The sequence below is a fragment of the Drosophila miranda genome, chromosome XR, assembly GCF_003369915.1.
Source record: "Drosophila miranda strain MSH22 chromosome XR, D.miranda_PacBio2.1, whole genome shotgun sequence".
NCBI classification, from domain to species: domain Eukaryota; kingdom Metazoa; phylum Arthropoda; class Insecta; order Diptera; family Drosophilidae; genus Drosophila; species Drosophila miranda.
In genome coordinates, this window is record NC_046674.1 from 21,965,273 (window position 1) to 21,981,677 (window position 16,405).

The 16,405-nt window shown below is 47.7% G+C and overlaps 3 protein-coding genes across 6 annotated transcripts; 2 read left to right on the plus strand and 1 right to left on the minus strand.

The window, feature by feature from the left end:
• The first annotated feature begins 49 nt into the window (after nt 1-49).
• LOC108151368 (histone acetyltransferase KAT2A) lies at nt 50-2,957 on the plus strand. The gene is made up of 3 exons (XM_017279929.2): nt 50-1,420; nt 1,475-2,127; nt 2,182-2,957. Exons 1-3 carry the CDS (start codon nt 171-173, stop codon nt 2,709-2,711), a joined length of 2,433 nt encoding a protein of 810 aa, XP_017135418.1. The 5' UTR covers nt 50-170; the 3' UTR covers nt 2,712-2,957.
• Nucleotides 2,958-4,651: 1,694 nt separating this feature from the next.
• Nucleotides 4,652-9,422, minus strand: LOC108151369 (protein LSM14 homolog B-A). 3 transcript variants are annotated; one of them, XM_017279930.2, is made up of 7 exons: nt 8,839-9,422; nt 7,524-8,015; nt 6,771-7,327; nt 6,457-6,690; nt 6,164-6,390; nt 5,695-6,080; nt 4,652-5,626 (listed from the first exon to the last, which is right to left on the minus strand). In XM_017279930.2, the coding sequence occupies exons 1-7, from the start codon at nt 8,957-8,959 to the stop codon at nt 5,619-5,621; spliced, it is 2,025 nt and encodes a 674-aa protein (XP_017135419.1). In that variant the 5' UTR covers nt 8,960-9,422; the 3' UTR covers nt 4,652-5,618. The 3 variants fall into 3 exon arrangements, with proteins under 3 accessions (XP_017135419.1, XP_033242350.1, XP_033242349.1); XM_033386459.1 differs by lacking the exon at nt 4,652-5,626 and having other exon boundaries at nt 5,687-6,080; nt 6,771-7,315; XM_033386458.1 differs by lacking the exon at nt 4,652-5,626 and having other exon boundaries at nt 5,687-6,080.
• A 679-nt stretch (nt 9,423-10,101) lies between these two features.
• Nucleotides 10,102-16,352, plus strand: LOC108151333 (citron Rho-interacting kinase). 2 transcript variants are annotated; one of them, XM_017279885.2, is made up of 6 exons: nt 10,102-10,511; nt 10,582-10,826; nt 10,887-11,249; nt 11,341-14,151; nt 14,218-14,413; nt 14,478-16,352. In XM_017279885.2, the coding sequence occupies exons 1-6, from the start codon at nt 10,244-10,246 to the stop codon at nt 16,106-16,108; spliced, it is 5,514 nt and encodes a 1,837-aa protein (XP_017135374.1). In that variant the 5' UTR covers nt 10,102-10,243; the 3' UTR covers nt 16,109-16,352. The 2 variants fall into 2 exon arrangements, with proteins under 2 accessions (XP_017135374.1, XP_017135375.1); XM_017279886.2 differs by having other exon boundaries at nt 10,887-11,237.
• Nucleotides 16,353-16,405: the final 53 nt, after the last annotated feature.

The window sequence follows — 16,405 nt, forward strand, 5'->3', positions numbered from 1 at the left end:
TCAGTCACACTATTCATATACGGGCTTTTAAAATTAATTGTGTTTTCTCCATCCCTGAGTAAATCTAGGGCCGAAGATAACGCCATCCCTCGTAATAATTTTCACAGCTTGTGAAATTAAAAATAGAATTCAATTGCAATTTGCAATTTGCAGTTTTTTGATCAAGTGGAATGTCTGGTGGTCCCTCAGTAACGCTAAAAAGTCAACCAATTGATGGGAGTAACAGCGGAAATGCTGCGGCGCAACAGCAGCAGCAGTCTGCGAATGGCGCAGCGTCTTCAGCGAACCAGGGCCAAGGCAGCAACACCAATGGTAGCGCTGGGGTAAGCGGCGGTGCGCCCGCACAAGAGGGCACCCGCCAGAACAGCTTGCAGCGCATCCAGCAGCGAAAGCAAAAGGTATTCAACCTGCCCCTGCCCCAGAAGGTGGCCAAGCTGTCGATGTACTCGGCCTGCCAGGCTGAAGGCTGCCGTTGCACTGGATGGAAAACACCTCAGGAGAACAGGCATCGTGATGTGGAGTCGTCTTACTGTCCAGAATTCAACGAGGAATGTCGCAACTCCAGCTGCCGTCATTCCCTGCGAACGCACATCGCCCACTTGGACAATATAACCAGCTCCAGCATGGACGAGCTTCTGGGTGCCATTATTGATATGGAAAATCTGTTCATGTCCATGCAGCGAGTGGAAGATGAGGATACCAAAAAGGTATACTTGTATCTGTTCCGCCTGTTGCGTCAGTGCGTCCTGACGCGCCAGCAAGCTGTCATTCGTGGCCCCTTGGGTGATCCCCCTTTCGAGTCGCCATGCATTACAAAGGCAGTTTTGTCCCTGGTCTTCTACAAATACCAGCACCTTAACCCGACTGAGCTACAAACAATGACTGAGGTGGCAAAAACGTTTTTAAACTTTCTCAACCACTACAATTTCGAGTCGCCGTCAACGAGGCGCGGCGAACTAACCCATGAGGATGCGTCCAACTATAAGATCAACTATACCCGCTGGCTTGTCTTCTGTCATGTTCCTGCTTTTTGCAATTCTTTGCGCCAGTTCGAGACCTCGCTGGTGTTCGGACGCACCCTTCTGCGCACCGTGTTCCAGTACATGTCGCAGCAGCTAAAGAAGAAGTGCATTTTGGAACGAGATCGCTTTCCGGAAGACAAGCGGTCCATTATAACGCAAATGCCAAAGTTTCTTGAGGCGCTGCGAGCAGAGCTTTTGAAAGATGACTCCCCCATATGGGATCCCAACTATCGTCCACCCAATTCATTTGTCATCCAGCAACGGAAGCGCAATCAGGAAGCGGCGGCCCCACCAGCAACTGGTGGCGGTGCAGCTGCCATTGGCAGCAATAAACGCTCAAGCGTGGGGGAACCACTTCACAAGAGACCCAAAAAGGAAACGCTCGAGCGCCCCATCAGGTTTGTTACATTCATCTTGTCCTGGTAATCCTAATTCTGACCAATTTCTGCCAGTGAGAACTTGGACGATCTTCCTACAGATGTGGTAATGCGTGCCATGAAATCGGTGTCCGAGTCGAAAACAACAAACAAGTCGGAAATTCTCTTCCCTGTCAATGTGTCACGGGATGAGAACGTCAAGGCCGAGGAGCAGAAGCGCGCCATTGAGTTCCATGTGGTGGGCAACTCCCTAACGAAGCCAGTGGATAAGCAGACAGTCCTGTGGCTCTTCGGTCTGCAGCTTGTCTTTGCCTACCAACTTCCCGAAATGCCCCGCGAGTATATAAGCCAGCTAGTGTTCGACACAAAGCACAAAACCCTTGCCCTCATCAAGGAAAGCCAGCCAATCGGTGGCATATGCTTCCGTCCGTTTCCATCGCAGGGATTCACAGAAATCGTGTTCTGTGCCGTCACCATGGCGGAGCAGGTTAAGGGTTATGGCACCCATTTGATGAACCATCTGAAGGATTACAGTATTCAGCGCGGTATTAAGCATCTGCTCACATTTGCCGATTGCGATGCCATCGGATATTTTAAGAAGCAAGGATTCTCCAAGGACATTAAGCTGGCTCGTCCCGTCTATGCCGGCTATATAAAGGAATACGATAGCGCCACTTTGATGCACTGCGAGCTGCATCCAACCATTGTAAACACGCAATTTATTGCGGGTATGTAAATAGAATTGACTAATCTTGAATATTTTTAAACTGTTTTGTTTTCAGTGATCAGAAATCAAAGCGAAATTCTGAAAGAGCTCATTGCTCAGCGACACAATGAAGTGCAGAAAGTTAGAGCTGGTTTAACTTGCTTTAAGGAAGGGGTTCGGTCTATACCGGTCGAGTCCATTCCTGGCCTCATGGAAATCGGTTGGAAGCCACAAATGCGCCCAGCTCGATCGGCCCGACCCTTGGAGGAATCGTCGGATCCAGAGAAACTGGCCACATCATTCGCGTCTGTCCTTCAATCAGTCCGCCAGCATACCACGGCCTGGCCCTTTTTGCGTCCAGTGACTGCTGCGGAAGTGCCCGACTATTACGACCACATCAAGTATCCCATGGACCTTAAGACGATGGGCGAACGTTTAAAGAAGGGTTACTATCAAACACGTCGCCTGTTCATGGCAGACATGGCACGCATTTTCTCAAACTGTCGCTTTTACAACTCCCCCGAAACCGAGTACTATCGCTGTGCCAATTCGTTGGAGCGCTATTTTCAAACGAAAATGCGCGAACTGGGACTGTGGGACAAATGATTTGAATGATTGATGTCTAATGATATATATATATATATATATATACTAACTATATAAACAGAGTACGATCATTACTTCATATATTTATTCTAGGTTTATCTGCAGAAATACATATGAATTATTATTTTTTTTAACAAATTATAATCTGCGAAACTGATATTACGGGTAACTTTTTGGGAATAGTTCTCGAACCTTGTCTCATTAATTTAGAACTTCCAAATAAATGAAACATTTTGAAAACTAAAATCTTGGGCAGAAAACTTGCAATTTCACATACATTTTAGGGAGAAAAACATTATAGCTAGGCTTAGTGCGATTTTTATGCGTAACTTGATCACCAGGATCAGTTCCCATTAGATCCAATCCAAGGACACTACACAATTATGCCTGCCGGGTTTCAGATTGAATTATTCCGTGCACGAGTCATTCCAATTTGTCGTCCCCTTCTTAATTTAATAATACGAATACTACTAATATTTGTCATTTAGATGTCTGCTTAGCTCTTTCAATTCAAAACTATATTTCCTGCACGACCGCAAGTGACGCGCGGCATGCGGCAGCGCACCTCGGTTGCTCCTTCCTGGCAAGGAGCCTCGCGTTATAATCTTCGGCTTGGGCCATGACACGTCAACGTTATACTAACTATGATATCAGGAATTACAGACCGTGTGGTGTAGTGGTGTGATTTGTACATCTTTTTGTCTCTTTCATTTTTGTCTCTTTCTATTCTAGAATAATTTTTGGACTTGTGCGAGTGTTTTTGTCTTTTCGTTTTTATTAATTCTCATTTAATTTCCTACATTCATTGTTTGCATGCTTTAATATTTAGGATTTCTTTGTTTTCGTTTGGTTTAATAAACATTTGTTCAATAATGTTATTATCAGTTATAAAATGATAGCTTATACAATATTACGTGGGACTGGAGTTGAACTGGGATCGGACTTGAGAGAGCGGTCATTGTACAAAGGCTAATGCACATCCGAGTGTTTTTTATTATGTATGTTTCTGAATATGTTTGTTGTTCATGCGCAGGCGCAGCGACACGTGGAAAGCAGCTTGCAAAGGCATTTATGGAAACAGACGTGTTGGACTGTATACATATGTACGTACTTATGAGGATGGGTAACGGGAAATGGGGTAGTAGATAGTAGATAGTACAATGAAAAGTGTTAACTGCAGTTACTTATTGTTGAATTCATTTATTTCTATTACACGTTATCAAATGTTTAAGTAATTTTAAGTTCAATAAGGTAGTCTTTACAATTTTGATGTTACTTGCGAAACGTACTATTAGTATATGTTTATCTGGCTAACTCGATAATTGCATATTTATATCGTATATATACATAATATGTAGAGCTAATCAGGGGTGTGCATATGTGGAGAGGAGAGATATACATATATTAGATACAATTACATACATATTTTGTTTTGTTTTTATGATTACATTATATTGAAATGTGTCTGTGTGCAAATGTGTGTACTCCGTGCACCTCACCACACCTCACTATTATTGGGAAACGTTTTTTGTGCTGAATTTAGTACAAATATATATATATATATATCTGATTACATGTAATCCCCAGGGCTCCAGGGAGCTGTGGGAAGGCATACCTTATATTCGTGTGTATGTATGTATATCATGGGTCTCTTAAACGATGAAGCATGCAGAATGTTATTTCACTTGAACGGTTTCTCTGCATTAACCTGCATTAAGCCCAAAACCGTCAGTAAATCACAAAGTAATCTTGGCTGCTCTGCTACTTCTACACCAAGAACAAAACACTACTGAGACTGTTTTCAAATATTAAGTTACATAAATTCCAATGCAAGCTTGCAACCCGAGATCCTACGTATCGTATCGTTTCTTCTCTACCACTGGTTTTCGGTTTCTCTTTGAATGATTTTTGAAATAATTGGAAACTTTTACAGAATTCTGCTGCTGCCAACATTTCGGAAATTGTGCTTTTAATACAATTTGCAATACGCATTGCTGATTTTATTTTTCATGTTCATCTTTAAAATGGTCTTAAATCATAGATTAAATGCTAGTAAAACGTTTCAAGTCTGTCGCTGTTTTCTGTTTTACGCCCCACAAAGAATACAGTATTACAATAAGGGTTACGATTTAAGGGTTAAGGGTTTTGGTTTTTTTTTTCTCTTTTTCGTATCCAATTGAAAAATGTGAACTTAGCTTTTACTTAAGCTGGGAATTCCATGGATTACTTGTATCTTGTATGTTTTTTTTTTCCATTTATTTCATTATTTCGACTCGCAGTGTGTTCTAATTAGTATTTTGCTTGTGTGTGTGTGTTTTGTTTGTTTGTTTGTGTTTCGTTTTGCAGATCCTCTCATACCTTAAGTCTACATTATCTTTCACATCTATTACTAATTATACGGAGGTGTGTGCATGCGCGTGTTATCAGAGGATCACTCTGTGCCGTGGATTCTGTTTCTCCGCTTGGCTAAACAGGCTTAGGTTAGGGTGTTCAGAGTGTTACAACAACCTGCCATTTACACAAAAAACCTAACTGATGGCCGGCTGGCACGCCTTCCTCTTCCTTCGCGCCTTCAATCATTCAAGCATTACATCGCGCAATGTGCTGCAGCACGGTGGTTGGCGGGCATAGTGCGCGCAGGACGTCGTGAGAAGATTTTAACACTAAGTAAAATTATACAATATATATTTATGCCGTTAGATCCGTATCTCGAAATTCCTGATTATAAGAGCCTGTGTGTGTGTGTGTGTGTGTCATCGATCGGTCGGTTTCGGTTGATTGGGTTGCTTTCGAATAGTTTTTGCTTTGTTTTGTAGCCTTTTCAATGAGTAGGATAGTTGCTTTCGTTTTTCGTATTTAAAGTGGACGACGCCGCCCACTGTTCTTGCGATTCTGCGATTGGCGACATTATTGTGCTGCAAAAGAGGGGGATTTCATGTTTTCCAATTGATCCTTACAGATTCCTTACAAGTGTATCACTTACAGACTGCCGCCACCTGTTGCTTTTGCTCCGGCATGAGGGACGTTGCTGACTTTGTCGCTGCGGCTGTTGCAGGGGCATCCACATTATTGGCACCAGCGCCTCCTGCTGCTGCTGCTGCTGCATTGTTGGCTGCCTTGATCGCTGCGGCTGCGCTCACGTTGCCATTGGGCATTGGGTTTAGCTGTTGCTGCGGCTGGCCCCGGTTGCCGTTGTTGTTGCTGTTCCGGTTGTTACTACGGTTCCGGTAGTTTCCGCCACCTCCCATGCGATAGTTGTTGCGATTATAGCCGGGCGCACCGCCGTAGCCCGTGTTCATGCCACTACCAGCACCAGCGCCTCCGCCCATTCCATTGTTGTTGTTGTAGTAATGGTTTCGTCCGCGATAGCTATAGTCCAGCAAGAAACAAAGACAGTGAGCAGTCAGCGACGTGCAAAAGTAGCATCTTTGTGGTGGTTGGGTGGCACTTACCTGCCGCGACGTGTGGATCCAACCCCAAATGTCTCGGTATTCAATTTGCGCTCCTGGCGCCAATCATTCTTCTTGCCCTTGCGATCCTGAGCAGCCTCGCAAGAGATGTTGTCGAAGAATGACTTGGTTTTGTCGTAGCCCACATGAACATCCTCATCCTCGGGCTCATGCTCACCAGCGCCGGTCTCATTGCCAGAATCGTCCTTCTTGTCGGTCTCACCATTCAACTAAAGAGAAACAAGGAATACATGACACGTCACATAAACCCATACGATTTAAGAGTGCATTCATACCTGTGGTTCATTGGTTGGAGCTGCTGTTGTTGCTGTTGCTACTGCTGCTCCTGCTGTTGTTGGATCAGTAGTTGCTGTTGCCGTCTTGTTGGCTGCCTCATCGGCCACCTTGAGCTTGGCCAGTTGGGTGCGCAGCTCTTCGAATTTATTGTTGGCCTGCTCGAAATCAAAGTCGCCCTCAAACTTGATCTTGTTACGAGGTTTGTTCTGGTTGGCTGAGTTCGGACGATAGCCCTGCATGATACCAAGGAGAAATGTTACTCCCTTGTCTGTTTGGGGGGGGGGAGGATGGACATGCCATGCTATATCCATACCTGATTTGGTCGCATTGGGCCTCGGGATCCCATGCCACGGTTACGCGACATATTGTTCATATTGTTAGAGTTCTGTGGACCGCCGCGATGCATATTCCACGCGTTTTGGCCACCGCCGCCGTTACCTCCTCCACCGCCAGCTCCACCGCCGACGCCGCCACGCTGTTGCTGCATGCCGTTTCCGCCGCCGCGATTGTTTCGTTGATTGTTATTGTAATTGTTACTGTAGTTGTTGTCCATTTGACGGCCAGAATCGCGACGATCCCGCTGCTGGTGGTAGAAGTCGTTGGTGTTCCGCTGCTGCTGCTGCTGCTGGGGCTGCATATTGTTGGGTCCGCCACGCTGCTGCTGCTGGGACTGTTGCTGCTGCTGTTGTTGCTGATGGTTCTGACGCTTATGACCAGCATCGCGCGCCATACCATCCCTCATTCCCTGGGCGGCGCTCTGCTGCTGCTGATGCAACTGCTGCTGTTGGGTCAGCTCCGCCGTAGGACTGACGATCAGGCTAATGGGCGTCGTCGATCGTGAGGCGCCGGCAAGCATGTCTAAAACGGAAACTTCACATATAGACCACCGAGACGAGTACATGTGCAGGCAGTGTGTGTTAGTTGATGTTTGAATTTTACATGGGAAGCGAACAGCACAAGTGGATACCCGCTTGAAGCTATCCACAATCTGAATTCCGCATTTAATAAACATTGGGCATGCATGCAGACCAAAAGGCATTCCGAACGTTTAAAACCGATAACTTACTTGATTGCTTCTGCTGCTGCTGGGGCTTTGGCTGCTGCTGTTGCTGATTGCCGCCAATGTGCATGAAGGGTCCTCCGCCTGGTGCTCCAGCACCGGGCGCCAAAGAGCCGCCGCCTGAATTGCCCACCATTCCTAGGTTGGGAGCACCCAGATTGCCAAATGGATTGCCGTTGCCATAGCTGGCACCTGGGGCACCAGGAGCCGGACCTCCGCTGGATCCACCCATGGACGGGGCGCCATGTTGCTGTTGCTGCTGCTGAGGCGGTGCGTTCATGGAATTCGGCATGGGAAAGTGCTGCGGCATGACTTGGGGCGGGCCATTCTGCAGGTGGGCTTGCATAATCGCCGGATCATTGTGGTGCGGCAGCGTGTGATTGTTGACGACGCGAATATCCTTAATGTCCGAGCCCCGAAAGAGAATGTAGTCGTAGATCTGCGACTGCGGCGCGATCTGGAACTGTGTGTCACGGTCTTCTGTGCCGAAGGATCGCACTAAACAAAATAGAGAAAGTATACATAAATTAAAGAATCAAGATTGTTTAAGGTTAAACCTCATTATTTCCTATTTAACCTCAACAAAGGGAAGCATAAAAACGCATGCTATTACATTGTGGGTGTGTGTGTGTGTGTGTGCGTTTATATATGCTTTCCCGTTCTTCTTCGTTTCAGTGCAGTGTCACTGACATTAATAACGGGAGCTGCAGGAGTCCCGTTAACTGGCGCCAAAATGTTCTGCGAAGGAATGGAAATATGCAGACACACATAGGTGCATACATACACATTGAATTTGTTTTTGCAAACAAAGTTCGGTTCGGTTCGTTCGGTTCGCCACAAAGAGCTTGCATATGGACTTGTGTGTGTGTGTATGTGCCCGCTCGTTCTCATGTAAAATGCAAAAGCAACACTGTACAACAACAGGCGAGACGAAAAAGAGGCCAAACAGCCGTTTCGTTTCTCTGTGCAGGCGACAGCATCTGAGCGCCAACATGACAAACAAAAAGCATAAGTGAGAGAGTGCCAGCGAGAGAGAGAGAGAAAGAATCCAGAGTAATAGTCCGCCGCCTACAACACTCTCTGAGCGACGGTAAGGGAAGGAAATTACTGTAAAAAAAATAACAAAAGCAACACCACATAACGAAAAGGTGTGGAAAAGAAAGAGGAAATTGAAAGAAACCATTTTCTTTTCGCTCCTCGGCCACTACTTCGAAGAACGGTTTTTTTTATAAGGAATTTCGGTGCACATTATGGCGAATAGAATATGAATTGTAACGAAAATTATGGAATTAAAAGGATGGGAGATTTGGGCACTACTTACCACTTGAGAGAGCAATGGTGCACTCCTGCGGATCCACCGTGTACAAGCGGCCCTCATACCTGATGTCCGCCTTCGAAATTAGGCTGATTTTCGAGCCCAACTCCGGCAATCCCCCACTCATGTTGCTCTACTTAGTCACCCACACTCACGTTACAAAATGATCAAAAAAAAAAGACTCCAAACTTTCCGAGAAAATAATAAAGCTGTGTGTATATATAAATGTTTGCCAACAGCGCGCGTATCTCTATTTCCACGAATATCGGGCAAAAGCAAACAATTATAGCGAGCGCGACCACAACGATTTCTCGACGGTTCCAACCTTTCCTGCTCCCACAGCCTTCGACGTTGGCAAGCACACAATTACTTTCCAGTTCCAGCGCTGATTTTACGGTTAAAAACTGTCTATCCACAATTGCAATACGTGCCTGCGCTTGTGCACTATTGTGCAAACTACTTTTAAATGTCTTTTGTGCAGCACACACGGTTGTAGATGTTACAATTTGCAATTTTCTATGCAGAAAATCTTTTCACCTTCCGTCTGCAAAAACCTACCCGTCGAAAGTGGAAAGAAGTCGGGCGAGCTGCACAACTCGCATGCAATGTCCAGTGTTGGAAAGTGTGCGTTAGTTATCAACGAGTAAATATATTTAAGTTTTTTGTTTATCATTTCATTTACAAAACAACTAACCAAATAATAAATAGCAACATTTTTTCCTTATAATTTATTCCTATATACATTTCCTGCGGACCATTTCTTTATCGGTTTCAAAGCAACACTGCGAGTGGCTATGCAGCCCTGTGTTTGGCTTCCCTCGGCGCTACTTTTCATTCAAACTTTACAATCGTTAAAATTTTCCGCCATTTACCTCAAGAAAATTTATTCATTAATGGCCTGAAACTATATGGGCAAAGCTAAAGGTTTTAGTTAGGCAGCATTATTCAACGGAATAAAGAAATTAATCAATTGGAACGATTTTTCTCTTACGTTTTATTACGTTTCATTTGTTCGACCTTCTTCGCTAAAACCTTTTTTTGCGCAACATGCAATAAAAGCAAGTATTGAGAATAAGCCAGTTAAGTAGAAAAATGATTCATGAATCGTATTAAATTATGTGGACATGGCTAAATGTGCTATATAGCTGAGAATATTCCACGGAATATCAAAAACGAGGAATATGCAAAATAGAACTTGAATTCGTCAGTATATTTACGGTATATTTTTAAAATGAGACGGTATATTTCGATATATTTTTGAGGGTCGGACACACTGCTCGGCGCTACAGCATTTTTTCATTCAAAACTTCTCAAACTGAAAATTCACAGGAAATCTAGATATTTCTTTTCGTATTTATGTGAAAATAAATCAATTATTTTGTGTAGAATCAGTGAACTGTCTTATGTCAATATGCCACCCAAGCGCGATCCCATTAGCGTCCGCACGACGCGCCTAAATAATTTAATACTTGGCAAAGGAGTTGGCGTCACCCAGAAGCCAGCAGGCTCTAGCGGCGGTTCCCGAAGAAGTATTTTGCCTGTGAGCACCACAAGTGCAGCTGTTGCCGAGGCGGTATCCCGCGAAGGCTTGCTCGACGCATTCTGCTTGCTATACAATGAATGCGACAAGGATGCCCTGAAGAAGCGCGACCGCAACATTTCCGAGTTTGTGAATAAGTGTACGTATGCTACTGCATGAGTCGCTATGCTGGCCGTTCCACTATATATATATTACTATTCCACATTTAGTCCGCCCCATTGTCGAAAAGACTCGCAAACTGCGCGTCAATGCGGATGACTTCACCATCAAGGCGCTTATTGGCCAGGGATATTTCGGGAATGTGCATCTTGTGGTGGAGCGTCAGACGTCCGACATCTACGCCATGAAGAAGATTAAAAAGTCTGTTGTGACCACTTCCCATGTGAAGGACGAGCGCGACATTATGTCGGCGCGCAACTCTGAGTGGCTGATAAATTTGCAGTACGCTTTCCAGGTGAGTTTTGCTTGGTTTTTACGTGAAACTATTACTTGATCGAGTTGGAAAAATTCACAGGACAACGATAATTTGTATCTGATCATGGAATATATGCCTGGCGGAGATTTACTCAGCCTGATGTCTCGCCACGGACCCTTTGACGAGGACCTTGCGCGCTTCTATCTCGCTGAACTGACTCTGGCCCTGCACACACTCCACGAAATGGGATATGTGCATCGCGATATTAAGCCGGAAAATATACTGATTGATCGCTTTGGGCACATTAAGCTGGCTGATTTCGGCAATGCGGCTGCCCTAGACCGAGACGGGCATGTGCTCAGCCTTTCGCCCGTGGGTACGCCGGATTACATAGCTCCGGAGCTGCTGCAGACCATCTCCACTTACAAACTAACAAAGTCGATGCATGATGTGAGTGCGGCTGTATGTTCGCAGACCTGAAGAGTGCTCTTCAGTGTTCAGTGTTTGGCCAAAGATATTCATACTGGAACATTCTATTCCATTCCCCCCTTAGGTCAGCTGCGATTACTGGTCCATGGGCATCATTGGCTATGAGTTGCTTTGCGAAACGACGCCGTTCCACGAGGACAATGTGCACGAGACCTACTCAAAGATACTCTCCCACTGCGAGGAGAGCCACCTGAAGGAGCTGATCAACTTTCCCAGCGAGCTAAAGGTCTCGAAGAACTACAGGGATCTGATCGAGTCGTTGGTCACGAACCCATCGAAGCGTCTGTCCTACGATCGCATCAAAACACATGCCTTCTTTGACGATATTCAATGGAATTGTATGCGCTCTCAGGTGCCGCCCATTATCCCAACCATCAAGTCGGACGATGATACATCCAATTTTGAGGATGTCACGCGACTCAAGTCCCGCAGGGATCCGCTGGGCAAAAAGTCCCTCACTACGAACATGAAGTCGCATGATTTTAGTGGCAAGGATCTGCCGTTTTTGGGCTACAGCTTTGTGCATATGGACAAGACGCCAAATTGCGATTCCGTCGACGAGGCGCGTGCCAACAAATTGCAGGAAAAGCTCAAGGACCTGCAGCAAAGGCTCAAGTCGCGAGAGACTGAGATCTCAATGCTGAAGCAGGATCTCTTGCGGGCCCAGCAGTCGCTCAAGAAAACGGACAACAAGTCGGAGGTGGTGCTGGACGCCAAAATGGAAATCAAGAAGCTACAGCAAATAATCAAGGACAAGACAATGGAGTTGGCCAATTGCAAGACACAAATCAAGACCCTCCAGAGCTCGGCCAAAGTGGATGAGGAAATGTGGTCCAAAAAGGAGTCCACAATCACGGACCTGCTGCGGCTGAATCGGCAAAAGTACGAAGAGGCAAAGATATCCTCGGAGCAGCGCTACGAAAAGCAACTGGCCGAGAAAAAGCAGGAGTTGGCCTCCACACTGCAGAAAATGGATGCCCGTGAGCTCGAGTTTGTTGCCAAGAGCGACGAATGCAAGCATCTGACCGCCAAGCTGCAGAACTACAAGGATATGCTTAAGCAGCTGAAGGAGCAGACCATCAAGGCCGATGCCGGGCACGAGCAGCAAAAGAGCCAGATGGCCGAGTCCTACGAGCAGAAGCTGTTGGATCTGCGCAACAAGATACGCGAGTCGCAGGACTCGCACCGCCGCTTGACATTGGAGATGCAGGGAATTCGCACGGAGCTGGACGAATCGATTAGCTCTGGAAAATTGACCCAAGAGGCCAAGCACGCCACAGAGCGCAACATCGAGGACTTATTGAGACGTCTCAACCACGAGATAGCCTCGAATAATGAGCTGCATGCGACGAAGGCAAAACTCGAGTCGCAGCTGAGGCAGAAGGAGAACGAAACTCATGAAGCGAAGGCCGAGTGCCAGCGCTTGGAGCGCGAACTACAGGTCGCCGAATGCCGCTGCCACATGGCCGAATCCTCTCTGGCCTCTAATGCTTCCCCTTACAACACAGCGCCTGGGTCTTTAACCGAACTGAATGCCATTGAAGACCAGCTGGTGGCCGCCAAAGAGGGCGAAAGCCAGCAGAAGGTCCGTGCCGATCAACTCCAAACTCTTGTCACCAAACTGGAGCAGATGCTGGAGCGCTTCAGCGAGCAAAACCAAAGCCTTTGTCACTATGAAAAACTTGAAGACAAGCTGGCGGCCGTACGAGAGCTAATGATTGTTGAACGTCAGGCAGCGCGAGCGGCTAACCTCTCACTGTGGAAAGTGGAAAAGCAGCTTGAGGAAGCCGTGGCGGAGAAGAAACTATTGGCGCGCCGCATGGAGCTGACAGAGGATCGCATTAAGAAGGCCCAGAGTGGCCAAGAGGAGTCGCAGCGCATGCTCAAATCCTCACAGGAAGAGACGCGCCAGCGAGAGTCACGCATCGAGGAGTTGAAGCAGGAACTGGCTGCTGCCAAGCGGGATGTCATGAAGGAACATCGCCTGTGGGAGAAGGCCGAGCAGGAGCGCATGAAGTGCAAGTCGGAAATAATCGAGCACCTGGCCAACGTGCACAAACTCGAGCAGCAGGAGACTGGCCTGCGGCAGAAGCTACAGCAAATGCAGCTGCGCTTCGACGGCGTCATGTTGGAGCAGAAGAGCATGCAGCGTCAGCTGCAAGAGGAGCGTGAAAACAGCACTGCCGCGACTGAATCGAGCCACAGCCTGCAGCGAGAGCTGAAGGCGATGACGGAGAACTTCCAGAGGCTGAAGCATGCCTGCAGCGTGACGGATAACCAGTTGACCGAGGTAGAGACCATGCTGAAGACCGAGCAGGATCGCAACAAGTCGCAGCAGACCCAGCTGGACGCTTGCCACGTGCAACTGCGAGAGCGAAACGACCAGCTAACGAAGCTGCGCCAAGAGCTGCCGGGAATAGAGGCCGGCAAGCGGCTGGCCGAGCAGCGAGCCCAAGTGCTCTCCTCGGAGTTGAAGGAACTGAAGCAGAATCTAATGGAGCAGCACAAGAAGATGGTCGCCCAACAGGGCCAACTGGTCGAGCAGACAAACGTTCTGTTCGCCACACAAGAGCGGGTGGACGTTTTGGATGGCCAGAACTCGAACTACCTGGCACAGAGCGCCGACTGCGAGCGCGAATTGCTCAACTTGAAGGAGGAAAACGCACGCATCCTCAGCGAGCTCTTCCACAAGAAAGAGGAGGTGCGCAACCTACAGGCCGAGATAGCCGAGCTGCAGACCGCTCAGGCGGAGCTGCATACGGAGATCGATGAGCTGAACGACACGATGGCCGAAAAGAAACAGTTTTATAGGGACCGTGACATCAAGACACAGGTCACGCTGGAACAGCAGAAGAAGTTGATCGATTACTTGCAGGTGGGTCCCCAGAAAGATCTCCCTGGAAAGATCCTTCCCTAACTTAATCTCTGAATTGAATTGCAGCTCAAAGTAGAAGACCTGTCCACCAAGAAGAAGAAAACCCTGGCGGACAAGCTGTTTGGCACGAGTCATGGCAACAAGGAGAACATCTCCTCCAATGATGTGGAATCTTCCATTCTCTATCGCACCCTGCGCGAAGAACTACGCCGCGAACAAAAGAACTCGGCCATGTTGAAGGAGCAACTTGAGAAGCTCAATGGTGGGTCCTATATCCTTTCTTAAGTCTTTATTCTTATAATCATTACTTTTTGATGATGTTGTAGGAACTGCCACGCTTCGCTCGCCACTCAAGTCGTCGGGAGATCAGCTCAAGCAGAGGCCTGTCAGCATCGCCGTCACTCCACGCTCCCCCCGCAAGCAGGTGTCGTCCCTGAAACGTACCAAAAGCCAGATAGAGATCACCACCACAGCAGAGAAGGATTCGCACCAAAAACAGACTGTGGGTCAGCAGCAGCAGCAGTCCCGCTGGCACCGCTTCGAGCAGGCACTACAGGAATCAAAGACAGGTGCTCCGGACTGTGTGGCGTGCAAGCAGAGCATTATCGCCGGCTCGGCTTACTGGCGCTGCAAGGAGTGCAAGGACGCGGCCCATCGCAAGTGCCGCACGAACGTACAAGGCGAATGCGGAGCCCCGAAGCCTAGTGCCCCGTCAGGGGCTGACGCAATCAGTGTTGCCCCATCTGTGGGCAGCAGCAGCCTCGAGAGCGTGGATAGCACTAGTTCAGACAACGTCGGCAGCGGGGAGTACATTGGCAAGCTAGTGTACAGCTCGGATGCCCAAGGGGATCAAGAGCACGGGAAAAATCTGGAAGTAAACTGCGCCTTTGAGGTGGCGGAGCAGCAACTACTGCTGCTGGGCTGCAGCACCGGTCTGTATGCCTACCATGTGGACACGCAGCGACTGCTCCACATTGCTGGCATCGAGTCCGTGAGCTGCATGTCGATCTGCAAACGCCTGGCCAAGGCCATCATAGTGGGAACGGTCGCGGAGAAGCTGATTCAGTGCGACTATCGACAACTGAAGTCGCGCTGCCAGAGTTCCAGTGCGTGTCACAGACCCGTGCTCGAGACCTCGGCCATAGAGCTGCCGCTTGCCAACCGAAAGGCCGATGAGAAGTGGAAGCTAGTTTTGATTTCCAACGAGGCGGAGAATGCCCTGGACTCTGTGGCCATAGCGGCCACATCCACTCGCATTGTCATCTTGAAGTACGAACATAATTTGCACAAATTCAACCCCGTGCGTGCTCTCGACACGAACACTGCGGTCACCTCGATCTTCTTTACGCGCCACTCTGCCATTGTCAGCTCGGACATGTTCTACGAGATCGATCTGGACAATTATTCGGCCGATGTGTTTGTCGACCTGGCGAATAAGTCAATGCAGAACACCGCCAATTGGCAGCCCCTCATGGCTGTGCGCATTTCACGGCAGGAATACCTCCTGTGTTTCGCCGAGTACGGCGTGTTCGTGGATGAGTTCGGCTGTCGCTCGCGCCCCTACGACTTGAGCTGGGTCTACGCCCCGACGGGATTTGTGTACCGCGAACCCTTTCTCTTCATATCCCACAACCAGTGCGTGCAGATTGTACGCCTCCATCGATCCTTCAGCAAGGAACTTGCCGACACCGACATCAACTCTGAGCTCACCGAATCATCGGACCTGCAGCGCGTCTACTTGCCCCACTACATGTCTACGTTGCTGGCAAACAGTGGCGACATCAACCTGTACACACTGGCTCTTGACGCTAAGTCGTCTACTACTGGCTCACAAAGGATCTACCACTTGGATACACTGCAGGCGTTCAAACACAAGTTGAATGTGTCCATGGAGACAATTTCGTCGGTGGCCACATCCGTGACACTGGGATCGGCAATGACAATGGATAGTATATAAATACGCTTACGGATAACTCCAAATTATTTATATAAACCGAGAGAAGAGGGCCTCACACACAGAAATATACTTACATACATACTTTTAAGTACCATTTATGATCGGTCCACGCCTGTCCATGATTTGATGGCAACTTTGCAGAAAGGACGACTTGCCCGTAATTTAATTTAAAATATTTGTTTATTTAAATATTTGTAACAACTTTGTGCGGATAATACACAAATAAAAGCATTCTCGACTAATAGGTGATAGGAAAGTTTCGCCCGGGCAGCTGTCAACCAAGCGACAGCTGAAAAA

Excerpts from the sequence above, each read along its gene's own strand:
- LOC108151368 (XM_017279929.2), top strand. The coding sequence starts at position 171 with ATGTCTGGTGGTCCCTCAGTAACGCTAAAAAGTCAACCAATTGATGGG. Across the intron at positions 1,421-1,474 it reads ACGCTCGAGCGCCCCATCAG|TGAGAACTTGGACGATCTTC; the intron begins GTTTGTTACATT and ends AATTTCTGCCAG. Across the intron at positions 2,128-2,181 it reads AAACACGCAATTTATTGCGG|TGATCAGAAATCAAAGCGAA; the intron begins GTATGTAAATAG and ends TTTTGTTTTCAG.
- LOC108151369 (XM_017279930.2), bottom strand. The coding sequence starts at position 8,959 with ATGAGTGGGGGATTGCCGGAGTTGGGCTCGAAAATCAGCCTAATTTCG. Across the intron at positions 6,691-6,770 it reads GCCCAATGCGACCAAATCAG|GGCTATCGTCCGAACTCAGC; the intron begins GTATGGATATAG and ends GGTATCATGCAG. Across the intron at positions 6,081-6,163 it reads GGATCCACACGTCGCGGCAG|CTATCGCGGACGAAACCATT; the intron begins GTAAGTGCCACC and ends GCTGGACTATAG.
- LOC108151333 (XM_017279885.2), top strand. The coding sequence starts at position 10,244 with ATGCCACCCAAGCGCGATCCCATTAGCGTCCGCACGACGCGCCTAAAT. Across the intron at positions 10,512-10,581 it reads TTCCGAGTTTGTGAATAAGT|TCCGCCCCATTGTCGAAAAG; the intron begins GTACGTATGCTA and ends TTCCACATTTAG. Across the intron at positions 11,250-11,340 it reads TGCATGATGTGAGTGCGGCT|GTCAGCTGCGATTACTGGTC; the intron begins GTATGTTCGCAG and ends TTCCCCCCTTAG.